Source organism: Chanodichthys erythropterus, chromosome 11, assembly GCF_024489055.1.
Source record: "Chanodichthys erythropterus isolate Z2021 chromosome 11, ASM2448905v1, whole genome shotgun sequence".
Lineage (NCBI taxonomy): Eukaryota > Metazoa > Chordata > Actinopteri > Cypriniformes > Xenocyprididae > Chanodichthys > Chanodichthys erythropterus.
In genome coordinates this window covers 17,888,856-17,908,127 of record NC_090231.1, presented here as the reverse complement: position 1 = coordinate 17,908,127, position 19,272 = coordinate 17,888,856, and the positions used below count along the sequence as shown (strand labels likewise).

The following is a 19,272-nucleotide window of genomic DNA, read 5'->3' as shown; positions in this document are numbered from 1 at the left end:
TTAAAAGGCTTTTCAATTAAAGTTATTTGAACTTTTTCCATGTTGGCGACTGGAAGTGCATGATAAAATCTTGTCGGTACTGCTGGCCTTCCCAAAGAAAATTGAACCTGAGCATAGTGGCTAATTGAATCAGAACGTGATAAGGTAGTAGGTAGAAAAAGGGGTAAAAATTGAAAGAGGCAAATAGGGAGCGCAGATGAAGAGGTAGAGAGGAGAAAGGAAGCAGTCGAATCTTCTAACCTTGAGCTTTAATGTTTGGATGGAAGTTTTACAAGCCCTATAAACAAATAACCTTGGAAAATGAGAAAGAAATATATGAAAATGGATGAAATTTAGCTGTTAAAAGCTGTTTGACACCTTGAATAAAGACTGACTGGTTATCAAGACACTTCTGAGGTAAATAGTTTTTAAAAACTTTGAATTTCACTTGAAAGAAGCAGGAATAGGGAGCTGGGTTTGCATATAATGCGACTGATCTCCATATAAACAGCATTTCTCGTCCTCGCCACATTATAGGATTATTCCTAATCAACTGTTCTTCTTTTTTCTTTTTAATCTCTCTGTTTTTTCCCCCTCCTTTCTCTCTATATAGATTTTCCTAAGCTGGAAGGAGTATTTGACAGCAGTTTTCCAACTGATGTTCCTTCTTTTATGGATGGATTTCTGTACTGCTCTATGAATGCCGGCAAGGCCACTCTGGATAGAAAAGGAAGACCTGGTGAGTCTGTCCGTCCTTGCATTCATGCATTCAAATGCCCACCTCATTTATTCATTCTTCCAAGTGATTATGAATATTCATCTGCACTTCTTGTTTTTTCTCACTCATGGCTGGAAATGGTTGCACCATATTTGTGCAAGAGTACTCTCACCCCTACACTCGAATACACCATCCTTCTTACACTAAATCCCCTCCAAAGATGTTATTCTTTCAAGTATGTTTCCCCATTGTATCTCTGGCACCCATTGTGCTCACGTTGTTCTCCTCCAGACATCTGGAGAGGGCCGCTGGTGGTTAGACAGAAGTTCTCTCTAGGGACGGGGCCAGTAAAGGGCCTACATTAAGCTGGACTCTTGGTGGAGTAACACAAGCATCTGGAGCACATGTTGCACTGTAGGAGCAACATTTTTCTTTCTTCTCCTTTTTTTTTTTTTTTCGGCTCGTCTCTATCTTGTGTCCCGAGGGACATCTGTCTCAAGCTGTGGTAGCCCGCTTTGGTCCTCTGCCTGTTTTCCCTGATACCACAGTGTGTGTGCGTGTGTGTCTATGAGCCCTGGAAATAAGCAAGCTGTGTTTTAGAATTACACTCTGATAGTTGAAAATGGTTTAATGCAGTTCTAAGTATCTTAAAAGTAAATATGATGACTGTTTGAAAGTTTAAAGAACGTCTGTTATGATAATAAACAGATGCCGCATTACTCTATACAAAAGAAACTTTAGCAAAGTGGATGAGAATCTGAAAACTTACCAAATTGCCAGTTGAGCAGTGACAACTTTTCAATATTTTATTTTTCTTTTTTTTTTTTGGAGAAACGTCTTATATAAACCACATTAGCTTAAAATGTATAGATAAAATTCATCCCCTTGTGAAAAAAGTGCACTTAATTGTACTGAATATATTGTACTGTTCTTGAAATATATATATATTTTTTTTCAGTTGTACTTGCAGACAATATAATATTAATGACATAAGGTGCGTCCCAAGTTGCATACTTATGCACTATTCTATGACGTTTTTACAAAGTGTGCAAGTAGTGTGTTCACACAGAAAATTCCAAAAAGAAAAAGTGCACTTTAAATACCTTGATGATGCACTAAATTAACGGAAAAAACTAAGTGTGGAATGTTGGACACTTCATGCACTCAACTTTCGCAGCTTTAATTACGTAGCGGAGAGGGAGGGGGTATCGGACTCCGTAGTTAATTGATAAAATAACCTTATACAATTGACTACCTACATGGATAAGTATATAGTGCATAAGTGCATAGTGTATAGTGCGTCATTTGAGACACTGTTGTAAGTGTATGTAATTAATTTCTTGGAAGTGTATGTCTTGACACACTCAAGTACACATTTGATAAAGTGCACATTGAACTTTAAAGTAAAACTTTTAATTTGACATTATTACATTTGAAATCAATGTTTAAATACTATTTTTTTGTGCTTTAAAGAAGTAGACTTATTTTGATGTGTTGACTAACATACTAAAGCACATGTAAAGTACTTTATATATGTAAGCAATAAGGTACGAGAGGCTGTGCTGTATCGTGAATAAGTCACGGCTGAAGGGCCTTGTTAGTCTCGAGTACCTTATTAATTTTATAAAATGGTTACCACACAATACAAATATTAAAGCCAGAAATATGCATCAATGCAACTTTCATGAAGTTACCTCTTACTAAAAGACTTCCTTCCGCTGGAAAAAATAGTCCCTGACCATGAAAAGCAACAGAAGTTACATTATTATGCCATTAGATGGCGCAAAGACTGTCTTTATGAGTGTGTCAGTCAGTAGCGAAGACTTTTACATTGAAAAGACTGAATTGTTGTGAACACGGAACAAGATGCAACTGACAAATGCTTTGACTAGCGCTGTCAGCCACGGGAAAACCCCTTAACTATTAAAAGGACAGGATAATACATCGGATATTTAAACTGATTTTTTATCAAAAACATAGGGTTGACCTGGAGGAAAATGCAGGTAATACTCACTCGATCTTGTTCTCACAGCACTCTTTTACATAATACAGTAAGCTTCAATGAACAATATCATTGAGAACAGACATATGTTTACGTTGCTAAGAGTGGTTGCTAAGGGTATTTTTTAGTGATACACAGAACCGTTGGGTGAAGCGGTCATAGCCGTTTTTTATCAGAATCAAGGACAGGAACTAACCGTTTTATAAATAATATATATGTAATAACTTGTGTGTTAATAATTGCTAGTAATTATTAATGTGTTTATTACATTTAAAGTTAGTATATTTTGAATGTATTAAATTACAACATCATTACAAATGTATAATTATATCTAAATACATGACATACAAGTTTAAGTTTATTCAATTTGACATTAAAGTTTATTTTACCATAAATGCTGGTCAGTACTTTAAGCAGCAACCATACTTTAACCATATTTCAAAGACAATATAAGTAATTATCAGATTAAAAATAGAGATTATTTAAAGGTATAGTAACTGAATTTTGAGAAACGCTGTTGAAATTTTAAATCAACACCTAAACAAACAATTTTGTGAATATTTGCTGTCTGTTTGTGTGTTTTAAAAAAGTGTTTGTACATAGTCCTGGCTGTGTAAATAGGAGAAAAAACAAACTGGATTGAACTGATTCACGGAGCACCTCTAATATGAATTTAATCTATAATTAAAGGTCCCGTTTTTCGTGTTTTTTTGAAGCTTTGATTGTGTTTATAGTGTGCAATATAACATGTGTTCATGTTTCGCGTGTAAAAAAACACAGTATTTTTCACCTAATTTACTTATCTGTATACCGCTGTTTCCACTGTCATAAAAACGGGCTGATGACTTCCTTGTTCTATGAAGTCCCTCCTTCAGAAATACGTAATGAGTTCTGATTGTGCCAGCGGTTCCTGTGTTGTGATTCGACAGCAGCTTAGCGAACCTTGCCCGGAAAGGTCGCGCCTCTTACCATAACGTGGAGATGCACACAGTTTTGGTGTTGTGCCGAATGAACACAAAAGACAATAATTCCCGAGAGACTGAACTGTTTAATCTCCACAAGCAGCGACAGAAAATGTACAACGTTAGCACTCACTCAGAAGAGTATCTCATACGGAAAACAGCCATATACATAAACATAGTCCCCTCTTGTGGCCATTATGTGCACTACAGTCCAACATTAACTATTGCAGTAAGGATACCACAATTATAATTTTCGGGAACAGAGTTAAACATAAATTGTAACCATTGATCTCTAAGTACAGCGTACCTGGGAAGGCCAAACAAAGGTGATTGGACTGCGGGATGAAAATAACACCGTTTCGACGACATGGTGACAAACACTCTACAAACGCAACTCTTGCTCTTCTCCGTGGGAGCGCAACATGACCACGCCCCCTTTTTTTGTGTATTCCTGTGGGCGGAGGTTAGTCAAAAAACTGTTTTAGTGACGTCATTAAAGAAGGAAGTAGAGGGATGTAGTAGGGCTGGGAATCGCCGTCGATATTGAACGCGATATTGCGTGGCTTATCAGTGATCTACGGCTCTGTCTATTAAATGCTGCTTCATTTGAAAGCAGGTGAAGACGATTTAGCGGTAATCAGGGAACCGGCTTTACTGACGAAATGCGCGTGACAAAAGCATTCGATATATCGCCCAGCCCTAGGATGTAGTCCAAACTGGCCGTTCGATGTAGGCGACTTCTGTTAAATAAAATATCTTGCTTAACATTGAACTTTGAGCTTTAAAATTTTACAGATTTTATTTATACTCTAACAACAACATTACACACTAACTAAAGTTTGAAACATGGGATCACGAAGAACGGGACCTTTAACATGCAGTTAAGTGTCTGAAAACATAACATACAGTTTGCACTTATATTCTTTTAAGTGTATTATTATTTCTGTAATAAGTACTCTTTAAAACAGTACTTTTACTTCACAGGGTTGTTTAGACACATACACACACACACACACACACACACACACACACACACACACACACACACACACACACACACACACACACACACACACACACAAAAAGTTTTTCAGTGTGGTATTACTTTTCAATGTGATATTACTTTTCTAACAATTTTCACCTGGGAAGTGAACATGAGCCATATCAGACACCAGAATGTAATCGTGATGTGGGACTGGCCAGTTATCAACCACCTAGTACCACCAACTAGCAACTACATAATTATATTGTAACAGAAAATACTAGAAAATACTAGACTAAGTGTTACAATATAATTATTATTATAATTATATAATTATATAAACTACAACTGCATAACAATGCAACACGCTAGCTCTTCAGACTCTTCAGAAAAACATCTCACTTATCTTCACAAAAATATAAAAAATCTTTTTAATTCTGGTCTGCTTAGAAACAGATAGTCAAAATAGTTTTTTTTATTAGTTTTTGTGTCTGATTTCTGCTGATTTAGAGAGTGATTGGTTTGCTGCTCCCACCTTTTATTGTTTACTGGTTTTGTTCTCTTAAAGCAACATTGTATAAAATAGTCTTACATGCCTCTATAAAAGAATTGTAATGTAACAGCCAAAAATACCTTGTTATTTCATTTATTATATATATATAAACTGTGTGGTGTCATAATAGTAGTCTCTTCTGAAATATTCAAAGGTACTACTTAAACAGTGCATTTGAACTTGTTTAATCAACTGGAAAATGTTGCTTGTGCCACTTCAAAAAAGGAGTATTTTTTTTTCAGAGCTGTTTCTCTGAGGTTGCCTTAAAACCTTTCACGCTAATGGTCTAAAACGCTCTATATAAAACCTAATATCAATAATTTATGGTTTTGTCCTGGGGATTTTAATAAAAGCACGGTCTGCTAGATTCGATGTTGTCCGGTTGTTGCACTGACTTCACTTTTAAGTCGTAGCAACATGTTTGTGTGCACTTTTATCATAACAGAAGCGGACACTACATGCTACTAACAAAAAGTAGCCAACTACACTGAACCTACTTAACTTTTTAAATAACTAACTATGTAATGATTTGTATTTATAATTTAATCTGAGCTGTATTTTTCTGCCACACTGAGATACTGTGACTATAGAAAAATGCTTTAAAAATGCTATTAAATATGTAGAGTTAGTAGTGTTGCTGCTTTTAGTTCCCTAACACTGAGTGTAACGCATGATCAGAAAACACACATCAAAACCTCTGATTTCTGATTATAACGTCAGTGTTTCAAATGTTGCTTCATTGTTTCCATGCTTCACAACATTTCTATGTGTTCATCTCTCTTCTCTGTTTCTGTCCGTAACAGTGTACTGTTTCTGTTCTCGTGTACTTACAGAGGTATACATTTTTTTTTTTTTTTTACCTTATCATGTCACTTTTTCTTCTCCTGTATCTCTTACACTACTGAAGCTCTCTAAATTATCCTCAAATCTTAAGGATTTGTGAGATATCAACTTGTAGAGCCTCTACTGTATTATTAATACAAGGAAGACTTGTGTAATAAAATAAATTTGTATTAACAAAAAGGTAAATAAGAGTAAGTCAAGACAACTAATGAATGAATACCATAAATGATAAAGGAATAAAGTGCATACGACACATAAAATACAAGTGATTAAGTTGGGTGTGCATGGCAGAGTTACGTTATCTGTTGTTTCTCTGAAACTAATAAGGTGAAGAACCTTATTTTTCATCAAAGAAATCAATGAAGGATTGATTATTAACAAGCATCAGCAATATTCTACAGTACATTAGAAAATCATATACTGATAATATACAATAATTTTCTGGAAAGAGGTTTTGTTAAGTGATATTTACATTCCACGTGGTCGAGTGAGCAGTCCGATGGCAATGACTTCTTCCGCTGGTTGTGTTGGATAACATTGCAGTGTGGAAAAGAGCCAGAATCCATTTCAACAGAAGTGAACCCGAAGCTCTGCAGAATGCTGATCCCCTGGACCACCAAAAGGGTCCTAAAATCTGTAACACACAGATGTGGCCCTGAAGTAGGTGCAGAAGGTCCTTAACAATTTAGAACATGCAGACGAATGGTTAAAGGCTTAAAGGGTTAGTTCACTGAGCTTCCGTTCAGACGTAAACACTGAAGCTCTGCAACGAAAATAACGTAGCAGTATGACAGGGAACAGACAAATTTATTGAATTGGTTTTGCGCACAAAATTCCTTCTCGTTGCTTCATAATATTAAGGTTGAACCACTGTAGTCACGTCGATGGTTTTAACGATGTCTTTGCACCTTTTGAGGTCCAGAAAGGTAGTAATGTCGTTGCTGCCTATGTGTGGATCAGACTTCGGATTTCATCAAAAATATCTTAGTATAGATAATATAGACAAACAAAGGTCTTACGGGTTTGGGACGACATGAGGGTGAGTAATTAATGACAGAAATTAAATTTTTGGCTGAACTTTAACCTTGTTGCACATGTGTCTGTATGCCTTCTGCCTCTCTGGACCAGACACTAAGAACTTGGTCAATCCACTTTTGTCTCTCTGGCATGGAGACTTGGGACATACTATTATTGTTACTATATAGCTGGACGAAGACTCTGAATGTAGTATGTCTGTTAATACCTCATTCCTCAGAGACTGGAGTCAGAATATGAAATCTGTTTCTGTCTCACCTTTGCAGGCTGGAGACTCAGCATATCTATTACAGTATCTCTAGATGGGAGTCTCAGAACCTGTTGATCTGTTTCTGTCTGAGATTCAGAACATGGGTGTATCTTTTAATGTCTCGCTGGATGATCCAGAGACTAAGAACAAGGAGTGTCTGTTGAAAGGAGTGTCTGTTGAAAGGAGTGTCTGTTGTGGCCCACCCTTCTTTCCCCTGTGGAACTCATTTGCATGGAAGTCTTTAAAGTGTCTTTTACCAATGCATTACTCACTTTCCAAACCACCACCATAATACCGTTGGCAATGTTCTGAAGAGATAGAGTCTGAAGATGGGAAAAGATTGAACTGTTATGCATTCATTTGTACATTAATTGCTGAAAAGATGTTGCACTACAAATAGCTGTCACTGAGAGTCTTATTTCTCTAAATTAGTATGAAATGGATGTGTGTAGTTTGCACCAGTTTTAATGTTTCCAAACATAGTTATGAATGGATTGGATAGATCATTGTGGCCTCCCTATGTTTCAGACGCTGCTCTTGCATCCAAAAAGTCCTAAAGAATTTTAATGACAGTCGGTTTAAACCTTAGTGATAAATCTCAAGTTGGGTGCAGGGCAGAAACGGCCTGTGGACAAATAAAAAGTCTTGTCCTTCCTGGTCTTGAGGTGTCTGTCAGTTGTCTCATCATCCTTATCTGATGGTGGGTGTTGGAAATTTGTTTGTGCTAGTCCACCAAGATCCAATGATCCAAATGTACCAAACCGTTGCCAGTGGAATGTGTTGTTTCCTACATCGTTTATATATATCAAGAAACATGACATTATTTATATAATCTTGTTGGAAATGAGACCTAAAAAAAAAAGATAATTAATGGATATAATTCACTATATTTTAATTAACTTTTATTTTATGGACCATGGTGGAAGATTGTACTTATTGCTCTTAACAGAATGCTCTAACTTATTTTCTCTCTCTCTCTCTCTCTCTCTCTCTTTTAAAATGGATCCAAAAAACCTGTATCATGCTGGAACCCTTTAACAGAACTCCTAAATTATCTATTCATGTTGCGTTGGATGAAATTTGAATTTCAGTTCAGTAAATTCATCTTCCTTGCATTTCAGTTCCTTTCCATATCCAATGGGGTGTCGCCAATTCAATTCAAATTCACAATCTTGAATTGAGGCACATTCTTAAATTCTGAATTCTGCCCAACCCTGATGTGTGTGTGTTGTGATAGAGTTTGTTTTTGTGTGTGTGTTTGCTGAGTTTCCGCTGACACCCGCAGAGGAAGCGTGCTTTTAGGGGAAGAGGAGAAAACAACCACATCTGCCCCTTTATAAATCATGCAGCGGTATTCCTCAGTGTGTGTGTGTACTTGTGAAACGCCCCATCCTCTAAAGGGTATAATGCATCTAAAACAAGCTCCCATTGCCTGTCGCTGCTGGTAGCTGTGTGTCACAGAGCTGGGGCAACTTCTCAATCGAGGCTTATTCATTTCTTTCATCTGGATCAATGCTGTGACCCTTTCATAGCAAACAATGTCCATCCGCAAATGAAAGAAATACCCCATGAGGTTTCCGCCTGTGTAAATGATAAAACAAGATTATTTCCAGGCTTGTATATTGATGACAAATCATCTGAACTGTGCTTTACTTGGCTCCAGACACTGAATATTAGTCTATGAATATTAGTTACTTTACTCACAAATTATAAATAAATGCTCACAATGATTTGACCTTTAGATTTTCTTTCTGATACCTCTCAACAGTTTTACACTAAGGTTTGTTTCACACATTGCACATAAAAGCAGCGCACATTTAATGGATTACAGTATTCACTTAGCGTAGTAGAAGTGTAGGTGCCCGTTTTGGTGCTGAGCCTTTCTTTTTTCGGCTCATAATTCAGTTGAGAAAATGCAATTTAAACCTATTTATCAGAACAATATTTCCAATATAGTTGTATTTTAAGCAATTTGAAATTCTTCAGTAAACTACATACCTGTTGTTTGAAGACTTTTAAGACATTTGTTGGGTTTGATGCACAGTGACAGCAGTTTCTTATCAGTAAATATGTCTGAATATATCCAGCTGATTTATTTGATTATAGCTCTAGTTTGGGTTTTAGTGTCATTATGTGTAGATTAATTACCATCTGGTTGTGAATGTGATCCCGCTGCTCATGTTACATTTGTCCTCATGTTTATAATAAATCTCAATGGCCATCTCCTGATTACAGTACAATAGCACAGAAATCACATCAGAAATCACTTTACTTTCAGTATAGAGCAGGTTACGCAACAGAAACACAATGTGAATGCACAATATGTGCATATTATAGTTGAATTGTCACTTCCCTTATGTGTGTGGTTTGAAATGGGCCTAGTTTTATATAGTTTGTTTAGTATCAACTTGTTTGTCTAGTGCCTAATTATTGTGGAATTTGACAAAGTTGAGATATTGTCACATTTGGCCTGTTTTGTAGTTGGACTTTTGAATTAGATTTGTACTGTTCCCAGTTCATTTTCCTTTGTCTTTGTTCATCAGTTGCCATAGTATTTGATTTTCATGTGTCTCACCTGTTAATTATCTCATTTAGTTCCTAGTGTTTCTCACTGTATGGTAATTTTCAGTTGTTCTTTGTCAGATCTCATTTCACTATAGGTTTTGTTCTGTTCTCTGTGGGTTTGTTTCCAGATAGCCTGTAGAAGTGTTATTTTGAGTTTATTTTGATTTAAAGAACACTGCTTTCAGATAGATCTAGCTAATTATTTCCGTTTGTTTGCAACCCCTTCGTGACAGAAGATCAGACCTTTCCCAATGGATCTAGCAGCAGTTCAGATCATCCTCCTCTCCCAGGAGGAGCAGTCCATTGATTAACATACGCAGAGGTTTCAAGATCTGGTTGTCCCCTTTGTGCACTATGACGACATCAGCCTCTGGCCCTCGAGGGACATTCCACAAGTAGGTTTTACATTAGTGTGGATCCCCCATCAACAACAGTGAGAGTGAGAAGAGTCAAAACCTGTTAGGTTTACACTACCGAGCCCACCACAGACTCAGAGCCCGAGTCCGCCACGAATAAAGAGCCAAAGCCCCACGAAGAGATGAAGCCTGAGTTAAGGAAAGTCCAGTCTGACCATGTGCATGAGCCGGCCATCAATCCCTTATAGAAGCATACCCTTGAGGACAAGTTAATCCAGGAGCCTGAACCAGAAGTGGAGGCCAGTTTTAAATTTCCTGCCTGTCTCTTATTGGGCAAGGAGGCTGTTTCTTTTTTTACTGTTTGCCTTTTAATTTTAGTTAATTAATGCAAGCACAAACTGGTTGCCGGTATAGATGCTGGCACAGATGTACCTGCTCGACCACAATCGCTTCGAAGTTGTGCATCTTTGGAAGCAGAGCTGCGCGCAAATTTAGAAGAAAAAAAAAAAGCTTTTCTCACCGCCACGCGAAATTGGGTTATCACACACAACCGACTACACCACGATGAAATCATTTTTGCAATACGCACCTTCGTGCTCGTTCAGGCGCGACGAGTATAAACCATATACAGTAGCTTTTTTTTTAATGTTTTCTGTATTTCTGTCTCTTCTTATCTTTAGTATTTTACCGAATAAAATGATTCTCTCGAGCACATCCGTCTTTCAGGCCTGACTACCGATGTAACCTTGGATGATCACAAGTAAAGACAGCCATGGCCTATGGATGTATACAAATCTGAAGAAAATGAGCTTCACAATACAGGAATACTGGAAATTTGCATACCTTTCAGCGATCCTCAAGCCTCCTCAAGATTCAAGCACATGTTAAATGTTTATAGAGTATCTAAATGTGCAACTTTCTTGTGAATAGACCATCATATCTCCTTTTTATCATTTTGACTTTTAAGAGGCTTGACCTCAGCAACCCCACCTGAAGCTTGTATTGAGATATTGATGTGAAATTTTATAAATGGTTTCAGTTCAAATAAAGACACTGATGAAGTTGAAGTTGACAAAGACCCCTGGCCCACATGTAGTTCAAATTCAAATATAATGACAAATGAAAAGGACACCTCTCTTCATGGTTCCTGGGAAGCTATGAACCACCATAGATTATATATCCATAGCCTTGTAAACAAGAAAATGAAAAGACAGTGACAAAAGGGTTTTCGCACACTTATTGTGGTGGCATTTGAGCTGGAGAGGTTCAAATAGATGAGGTGAAGAGGTTTAAGGGAAATAAATACCAGCAATTTATTGTACTACACAACACTCAATACTGAGAGACAGCCGCATTGGATGGTTGTTGATAGTAAATGCCAGCTGCGTCTGGACCCATGTGATATTGCTAAACGGTCACGAAATACCATCTCTGTCACCTGAAGTTTCTCACTGATCAACATTTGTTGTACTTTCACTTGAAAACTTGAATATCGCACTGCATGTCACATGGATAAGCCCATAATTTAGTGTCTAAGCCCATAACTCTTGTGCTGAGATTGCAGACAGAATGGTTTGTTCCCCCACAAACCCTTGCTAATTGGATTAATGAAGTGCCAGTATTATAGATGTATCAGGTGAGGCATTGTCAGGAACAAAACACAGTGTCTCTGTAACACAAAGTTAGAGTTAAAATACATTGCTCTGTCTAATAGCACCCCTTCAGAAACATCATACAACCCTTTCCACTCAGAAGAAGACCATCAGCATTTTCACAGGACAAATGACAGATGTATTACATGTATATGAAGATGACTTATGCTCTGAATTTTTTTGTGTTAACAAAGCACCACAGTATTACTTAACTAACGTAATAGTTGGAAAAAGAGTGTAACATCTCAGTTAAATATTTATAATAAATGGAAGCCTTCTCAGTTTTATGAGAATCTCTTGGATTTTAGTACTTAGTGGATTTTCAGTGATCTGATATCACAGTTGATACCCCATTACAGCCTTAACATGCCTCGATGTACACTATATTGCCAAAAGTTTCGGGACGCCTGCCTTTACATGCACATGAACTTTACTGAAATCCCATTCTTAATCCGTAGGGTTTAATATGGAGTTGGCCCACCCTTTGCAGCTATAACAGCTTCAACTCTTCTGGGAAGGCTTTCCACAAGGTTTAGGAGTGTGTTTATGGGAATTTTTGAACATTCTTCTAGAAGCACATTTGTGAGGTCAGGCACTGATGTTGACGAGAAGGCCTGGCTCGCAGTCTCCACACTAATTCATCCCAAAGGTGTTCTATCAGGTTGAGGTCAGGACTCTGTGCAGGACAGTCAAGTTCCTCCACACCAAACTCGCTCATCCATGTCTTTATGGACCTTGCTTTGTGCACTGTTGCGCAGTCATGTTGGAACAGGAAAGGGCCATCCCCAAACTGTTCCCACAAAGTTGGGAGCATGAAATTGTCCAAAAATGTCTTGGTATGCTGAAGCATTAAGAGTTCCTTTCACTGGAACTAAGGGGCCAAGCCTAACCCCTGAAAAACAAACCCACACCATAATCCCCCCTCCACCAAACTTTACACTTGGCACAATGCAGTCAGGCAAGTACCGTTCTCCTGGCAACTGGCAAACCCAGACTCGTCCATCAGATTGCCAGACAGAGAAGCGCGATTCGTCACTCCAGAGAACACGTCTCCACTGCTCTAGAGTCCAGTGTCGGCGTGCTTTACACCACTGCATCTGATGCTTTGCATTGCACTTGATGATGTAAGGCTTGGATGCAGCTGCTCAGTCATGGAAACCCATTCCATGAAGCTCGCTAAGCACTGTTCTTGAGCTAATCTAAAGGCCACACGAAGTTGGAGGTCTGTAGCTATTGACTCTACAGAAAGTTGGCGACTTCTGCGCACTGTGCGCCTCAGCATGCGCTGACCCCGCTCTGTGATTTTATGTGGCCTGCCTCTTCATGGCCGAGATGCTGTTGTTCCCATTTGCTTCCACTTTGTTATGATACCTCTAACAGTTAACCTTGGAATATTTAGCAATGAGGAAATTTCACAAATGGACTTATTGCACAGGTGGCAACCTATAACGGTACCACGCTTGAATTCACTGAGCTCCTGAGCGACCCATTCTTTCACAAATGTTCACAAAAGAAGCAGTCTGCATGCCGAGGTACTTGATTTTATACACCTGTGACCATGGAAGTGATTGGAACACCTGAATTCAATTATTTGGAGGGGTGTCCCAATAATTTTGGCAATATAGTGTATCTTTAATATACTTAAACTGCACTTTTCTATGAAACAGGATTTTAAAAGCATGTTGGTAGCAATCATGTTTTTGTTTTAAACACCTCTTCGAAGCCATTTGTACACACAAAATGAATTATCAGCGTTTTTAATATTTCTCATAATGAAATATCAGTTTTGTTTTATTAAATCCTTTTTAAATGCATCCTTTGGGAGGACACTGTTAGTTGTTGCTTTGGTTTTAATTATTTCAGCAGATTTATTTTAATCGTGCTTTGTAACTCAACACACTCTTAATGTTGAAAAAAAGACATATTGTTTTCTCCCTCGACATGTACTTTATGTTACATGTATTAGTGAATAATACAACAAGTAGTTCCATCAAACAAAATTTCCATTGTACATTGAATGGACACTTATAAATGCTGCACAATTTGAGGTATCATTCAACAGTGCAGAATTTAAGCGCTTAAGTTTTTTAAAATACCTAAGTATGAGCGATAACAGAAAGTACCACTAAGAATATGCCATTGAATCTAGTTCTTAATTTCCTGTTTGTATATTTGTATGTATGTTTCAGACATGGTCCGTCGGTGGTGTACTTTGGAAGGTGGATTTCTTAGTTACTATGACAACGAGAAGATCGCCACTCCCATAGGCCGGGTTGACGTCAGCGACGTAGTGAGCCTGGCCATCAACAACACTGAGAACATCACTGAAACAGGGTACATGTTTCTCTTTCTCTCACACCCTCTTTTACACTTGACCACTTTTTGTGTGTTAAGAGGTTACGGAAAGCGTTTTTTTGCTTTCCATAACCGACATGCTAACCAACCTCTAACCTGATTAGCCTGACTCTCTGGGAAATACCAGTTTTTCTCCAATTCTTTTGCTCTCACTGCTGTAACCAAAATATCCCCCTGTCCAAAAATGTGGGCCACAAGTCAGAGCTGTTAAAGCCATTAAGAGAATGACCTTTCCACCTGGATTAATCTCCAGTGTTCAGCTGTTTATTGTAAGAGCAAAAGACTAACAGAGATTAATCACCATCCTTTCTGTTTCACAGCTGTGTTCATGTGTGTGTTTCAGTCATTTTGTGTGTGTGTGTTAATTGCTGTTTCACACCTCCCTCAGGCCAGTGTTCACCTTTGAGTTGTACCTGCGCTCTCAGAGAGTGCTGGTGTTCGGAGCAGAGACCTCAGACGCACACCAAGATTGGACGCATGCCATCGCCAAGGTTACACTCACTCTTTAACACACAAGTCTTTAAAGATTTATTGCAACTTTACCGTTGCAGGGATTTAGCATACATGTGGTGTTTCTGTGTTTAAATATGAATTGCCTCACTCTATTGTATACGCCGACTCTTGAAGGTCATTTATTGTGTCTTTGTCTGTGTTGTGTCAGTGTGCGTTAGTGTTTTTCTTGTGCAAGTGGGTGTATGCTATTACTCCTTCAAACAGATCCATCTCACTTGCCTCTCATCCTTCACTTACACACACACATGCATTCCCATTTAAGTGAAGTGTGGAGTTGCTGCTAGTGTCTAGGCTGAAGTGTTTGTGTAACTCCACAAGCTCAGCTAGGGAATGTTCAAAGAATGTTTGTGTTTGTACTTCTATCTCTATATGCCGGTTTAATGCAACTCCAGGGTTAGTTGTAGTTTCTGTTTGGCAGAAAACACTAGAAACTTATTTGTGTGATCTGCACAAGCCCCTGACTTTTAAATGTTTTCTCTCTGCCTCTCACACGGCTGCTTTGTCTAATATTTTTCTCTTTCTTTTAGTGTTTTGTCCCTGCAAGGGCAGAAGCTCTGCTGAGGCAGGACAGTGAGCTCATTGGCCGACTGCACTATAAAGAGGGTCATGACCTTTATCATTGGCGAATGGGATGGTTTGCTCTGGTGGGCTCAGAACTCTACTTCTGTTCTGGAGATGAAGATGAAGAGGAGGGAGTTCTTCAACTTAAACGCCTACAGGAGCTTAGTGAGGACAAATATGCACACATACCAGTAGAATGAAAGATTCATCCAAAGTTCATCCATGTTTTTCCAAACCCATATGACTTCTGTTGAGCACAACAGGCAAGTTTTTGAAGAATTATCATGGCCATTCTTTCAATATAATGAAGGGATTGGCGCTGTTAATCTCTAAACTGCCTAAAAAACCCACCATAGAAGTATCATGAAAGTGGTCTATGAAACTTGTGTGCTATATTTCAAGCCTTTTGGACCTATTTGATTGCTTTTTGTGAGGAATAATATTATTGTAGTAGTGTCATTTATATGCTATTAAAATATTTGATAAAATATTATAATATTTTGCTTTTTTTATATTAAGTTTTCATTTTAATTTTAGTTTGTTTTTTAATAATTTTGCTATGTGCTTTTGTCATTTTTATTAGTTGTTTTAATATTACTATATAGATTTATTTTTATTTTAGTTTTAGATTTTAGTCAATTTAGTACTTCAACTTAAAAGAAAATTACAAAATGTTGCTTTGACAATAGTTATATATTTATAATATTTCATCTTTATTGCAGTTTCAAAAACATTTAATTTTAGTTAACAATAACAACAATGGCGATGAACAGATAAAAATGCAATTTAATTAAAGTTAGTTTAAGTTCAGTTATTAACTGAAAATCTTGTAATCTGTCCTTGCTTCTTTTGCCATTTTTGGGAGTTCATTATACAAGCTGCAATGTCCAAATCACAAACAAATCGTTTTTATTAGTCAGACAATCAATTGTTCTGGTTGTTCCAGTTTACAAAACCAGTTAGAATGGTTTGTTCTCAAATCGGTCTGATCCAATTGCAGCGGTTAACAACTCACTGGAGAAGAAGATTAGCAGTGGATAATGACCAATATTTCGATCTGTTCATCAAAAAAAAGAGTTGTATGGACCACTTTTATGATGCTCCTATTGTGTAATTGCATCCTTTTTAAAAATTGTAACTGCATCAAGCACATTCTTCTTCTTTTGTGTTCCACAGAAGAAAAAAAAAATCATACTGGTTTTTTGGGTGAACTAATCCTGAAATTGATCTCTGAATGTGTGTTTGTATATGTTTTGTATGCATATCTTCTATTCTTTCAGTGTATTACATCAGTGATGTTTGAGGTGAAGTGTCATAGTAATGGCTTGAGACACCTTGAGCCTCACAATCATTTTCTTGAAATCTCATCTGAAATATTAGCCTTAGTCTTCTATGCCACCTCTGTCTTCTGCTAGTATTTCCTCATTGGCATTCCCATTGTGCTAATGTTTGACTCGGTTCCCACGTCTGTAAAAGAATCGTCTGGTCACACGTCTCGCTTGTCTCCAAGGGAGACCGCAGTTGCCGATGGCAAACGTGTTTGGGCGGGAGGTAGTTGACATGAGCTTGGCACCCATGGACCAGATTTGCAACATTTTCAATCAATTGCGCTAGAACGAGGCGGGAAAAATCAATGAATCTCTTTTTTTTCCTAATCCGTTCAAGGCCAAAAAAAGGGATCAAATCCAGAAAGCCAACATACTCAGGGCAGGATTAAGAGGGTGATGCCTCAACAGTTCGCGAAGCCTTGAAATGTAGCGTGGCACGCTAACGAAGCGTCTCCAGTGGTTTAAGATCTCTATAGCGACAGAACATATGGGCCTCAAAGGGCTGCAATTCTGTGAAATTAGATTAGGACACAGACATAGACAGACCAGCAGTTCACTGCTTGCCCTAGCTCACCATCTTTTACTCGCTTCTGCCACAAACAGAAGAGCAATGTCAAATGAATCCATTTAACAATGGAAAAGCTCTTATGTAGAAATGGCATCTGAAAGTCATACATTATATTTTGTCTACAAAGAGGCTTTTTGAAAGAGAATCACAAGCAAATGCTTCAAAGCACCTCATAGTAGTTTCTTTAAGCATCCTGAATGACACTGACAATGTAAAGTGAATTCAGGTTGATTGAGACACTTTTTCCCAGTCATCTCAATGGCAAAAAGAGTCCCAATCAACCTAAATTCACCCAAAAGAATTTGCTGTCCGTGGTCCTGAAATGTGACGTGCAAGTACATGCAGGTCCTCCATAAGGATCTGAGCGCAAAAGGTGCCTCATGTATAGTGGGGTCCAAAAGTGAGACCATGTTAAAAATCTGGGATGAAACTCAAATTTAAAACTGAAAATATAAAGAAAGTTTGAAAATATAAAGAAAGAGTTTTGGTATTTTGAAAAACAGACACGTTATGGTAAAGAATAACTATTTCAGTTTCTGCACATATCTGTTTTACTAATCAAAGTAAACTGACATTGATCATGTAACTCTTTGTTCAGACGGTCAGATTGAAGCTCAAAATGCTCTTTGGATCATCTCAGATCATGCCAGAGGAAACCTTTTTCAAACAAACTTGTTGAGTTCATGCAGTTCAAATGTTGCTGACATTAAAGCAAAAGTGAGAGAAAACAAATACTAAGACATTTGGAAAATCATGCCTATCTTTTAGTTCAACATTTGTTGGCTGTTGTAATCAAAACTCTTTTCATTAGTAGTCTCAGACTTTTGAGGTACACTGTATGTCCGATGGGAACTTTAAACATAATTACTTAGAAAATTGACTTTTCTTTCTTCTGTTAACATTATCTAAACCCTCATTTAATGGAAAGGAAGCTTGTTCACCACCTTTAATCTGAAGTCATTACTCCTTTTTAAATGATTTCTATATATGTGTAAACAAGAAAAAGATAGTCGAGAGAGGTGTTATTGGAATCTCAATGTTAGCCCCAGCACAACAACACTGTTAGTTTAATTTAGTTTTTTTTATTATTATTCCTTAATAAAAGTTTTAGTCCGTTAATGTTCAAGGGAGGTTAAAAGGATGAAGTGAGTGCTGTTTGTTTTTATCAAACTGTGATAGTGAATGTTTGCCTCTTTTCAGTAATGGCTTTTAATAAAGCTTGTGTGCCCAATAGCACTCTTTTCCTTTAAAAAAAAATCATTTTCAATAATAACATTGGTAAACAAAATTTACCAACCTTGATAATAGCTAAAGTGCAACAATTAAAGTGCTTGTTTTTAGCACTTAAGTTATATGTTTTGGTTGATTTTTGTTGAGCATGGAGTTTAAAATAATTGAGCAATTTTGTTATCACTTGACCCGTTTTGTTTTAGTTTTGGTTTTATTACCCTGAAATGGATTAATCTCTGAATTTATGCACAAGTTTTTGAGTCTATGATTTCGATTTATTAATTAAACTTAAGATTGAAAGTCATTGAATATGATTTGAAATAATGGACTGGCACTTGAGGGAAAGAGAGAGAAAAGAGGGATTGTGGAAAAATGACGGATGTGAGAAAGATTAGTTGAAGAATCAGTGACTCTGAATGTGTATGTACAACTGTGCATGTGTCTGATAGGTTCAGTAAGGCAGTTTTCTCATGTGTGGCTGTAGAAATTAATGACCAGCAGCACTCAGCTTTCTGCTCCACTTATTCCAGCTGGAAAGTTTACAAAACACTAAAGCTCTCATCATTTGTTTCACTTCACATTTCTCTGCTTTCTTTCACTCTTAATGCTTTTCATTTTAGTTAATCTAAGAGTGCTTTTATAGGTAATAGTGTGAACATCTTCAACAAAGTTTTTCCTGTATTTTTTTTCCCTCAGCTGTGTCCACTCATATGGAGGGTGATGAGAAGATTCAGGTCTTACTTATGGTTGAGCGTGGAAGGTACAGTGAACTGGACACCTTATCAGCACAGTCTTTTATGTTGCATTATGAAGTTTTAGT

General features: G+C 37.4%; 1 protein-coding gene across 6 annotated transcripts in view; it reads left to right on the top strand.

Annotated features, from left to right (window-relative positions):
- Window positions 1-19,272, top strand: part of arap2 (ArfGAP with RhoGAP domain, ankyrin repeat and PH domain 2) — a 121,662-nt gene that overhangs the window by 76,220 nt on the left and 26,170 nt on the right. For all 6 annotated transcript variants that reach the window (XR_010896501.1, XR_010896503.1, XR_010896505.1 and 3 more), the window contains 5 exons: window positions 593-718; window positions 14,087-14,231; window positions 14,641-14,743; window positions 15,293-15,491; window positions 19,149-19,212. Coding sequence is in view for 2 of the 6 variants with exons in the window: in XM_067401886.1 (XP_067257987.1) it covers window positions 593-718; window positions 14,087-14,231; window positions 14,641-14,743; window positions 15,293-15,491; window positions 19,149-19,212 (637 nt within the window). In the remaining 4 variants the exon portion in view is untranslated. The remainder of the gene's footprint in view (window positions 1-592; window positions 719-14,086; window positions 14,232-14,640; window positions 14,744-15,292; window positions 15,492-19,148; window positions 19,213-19,272) is intronic.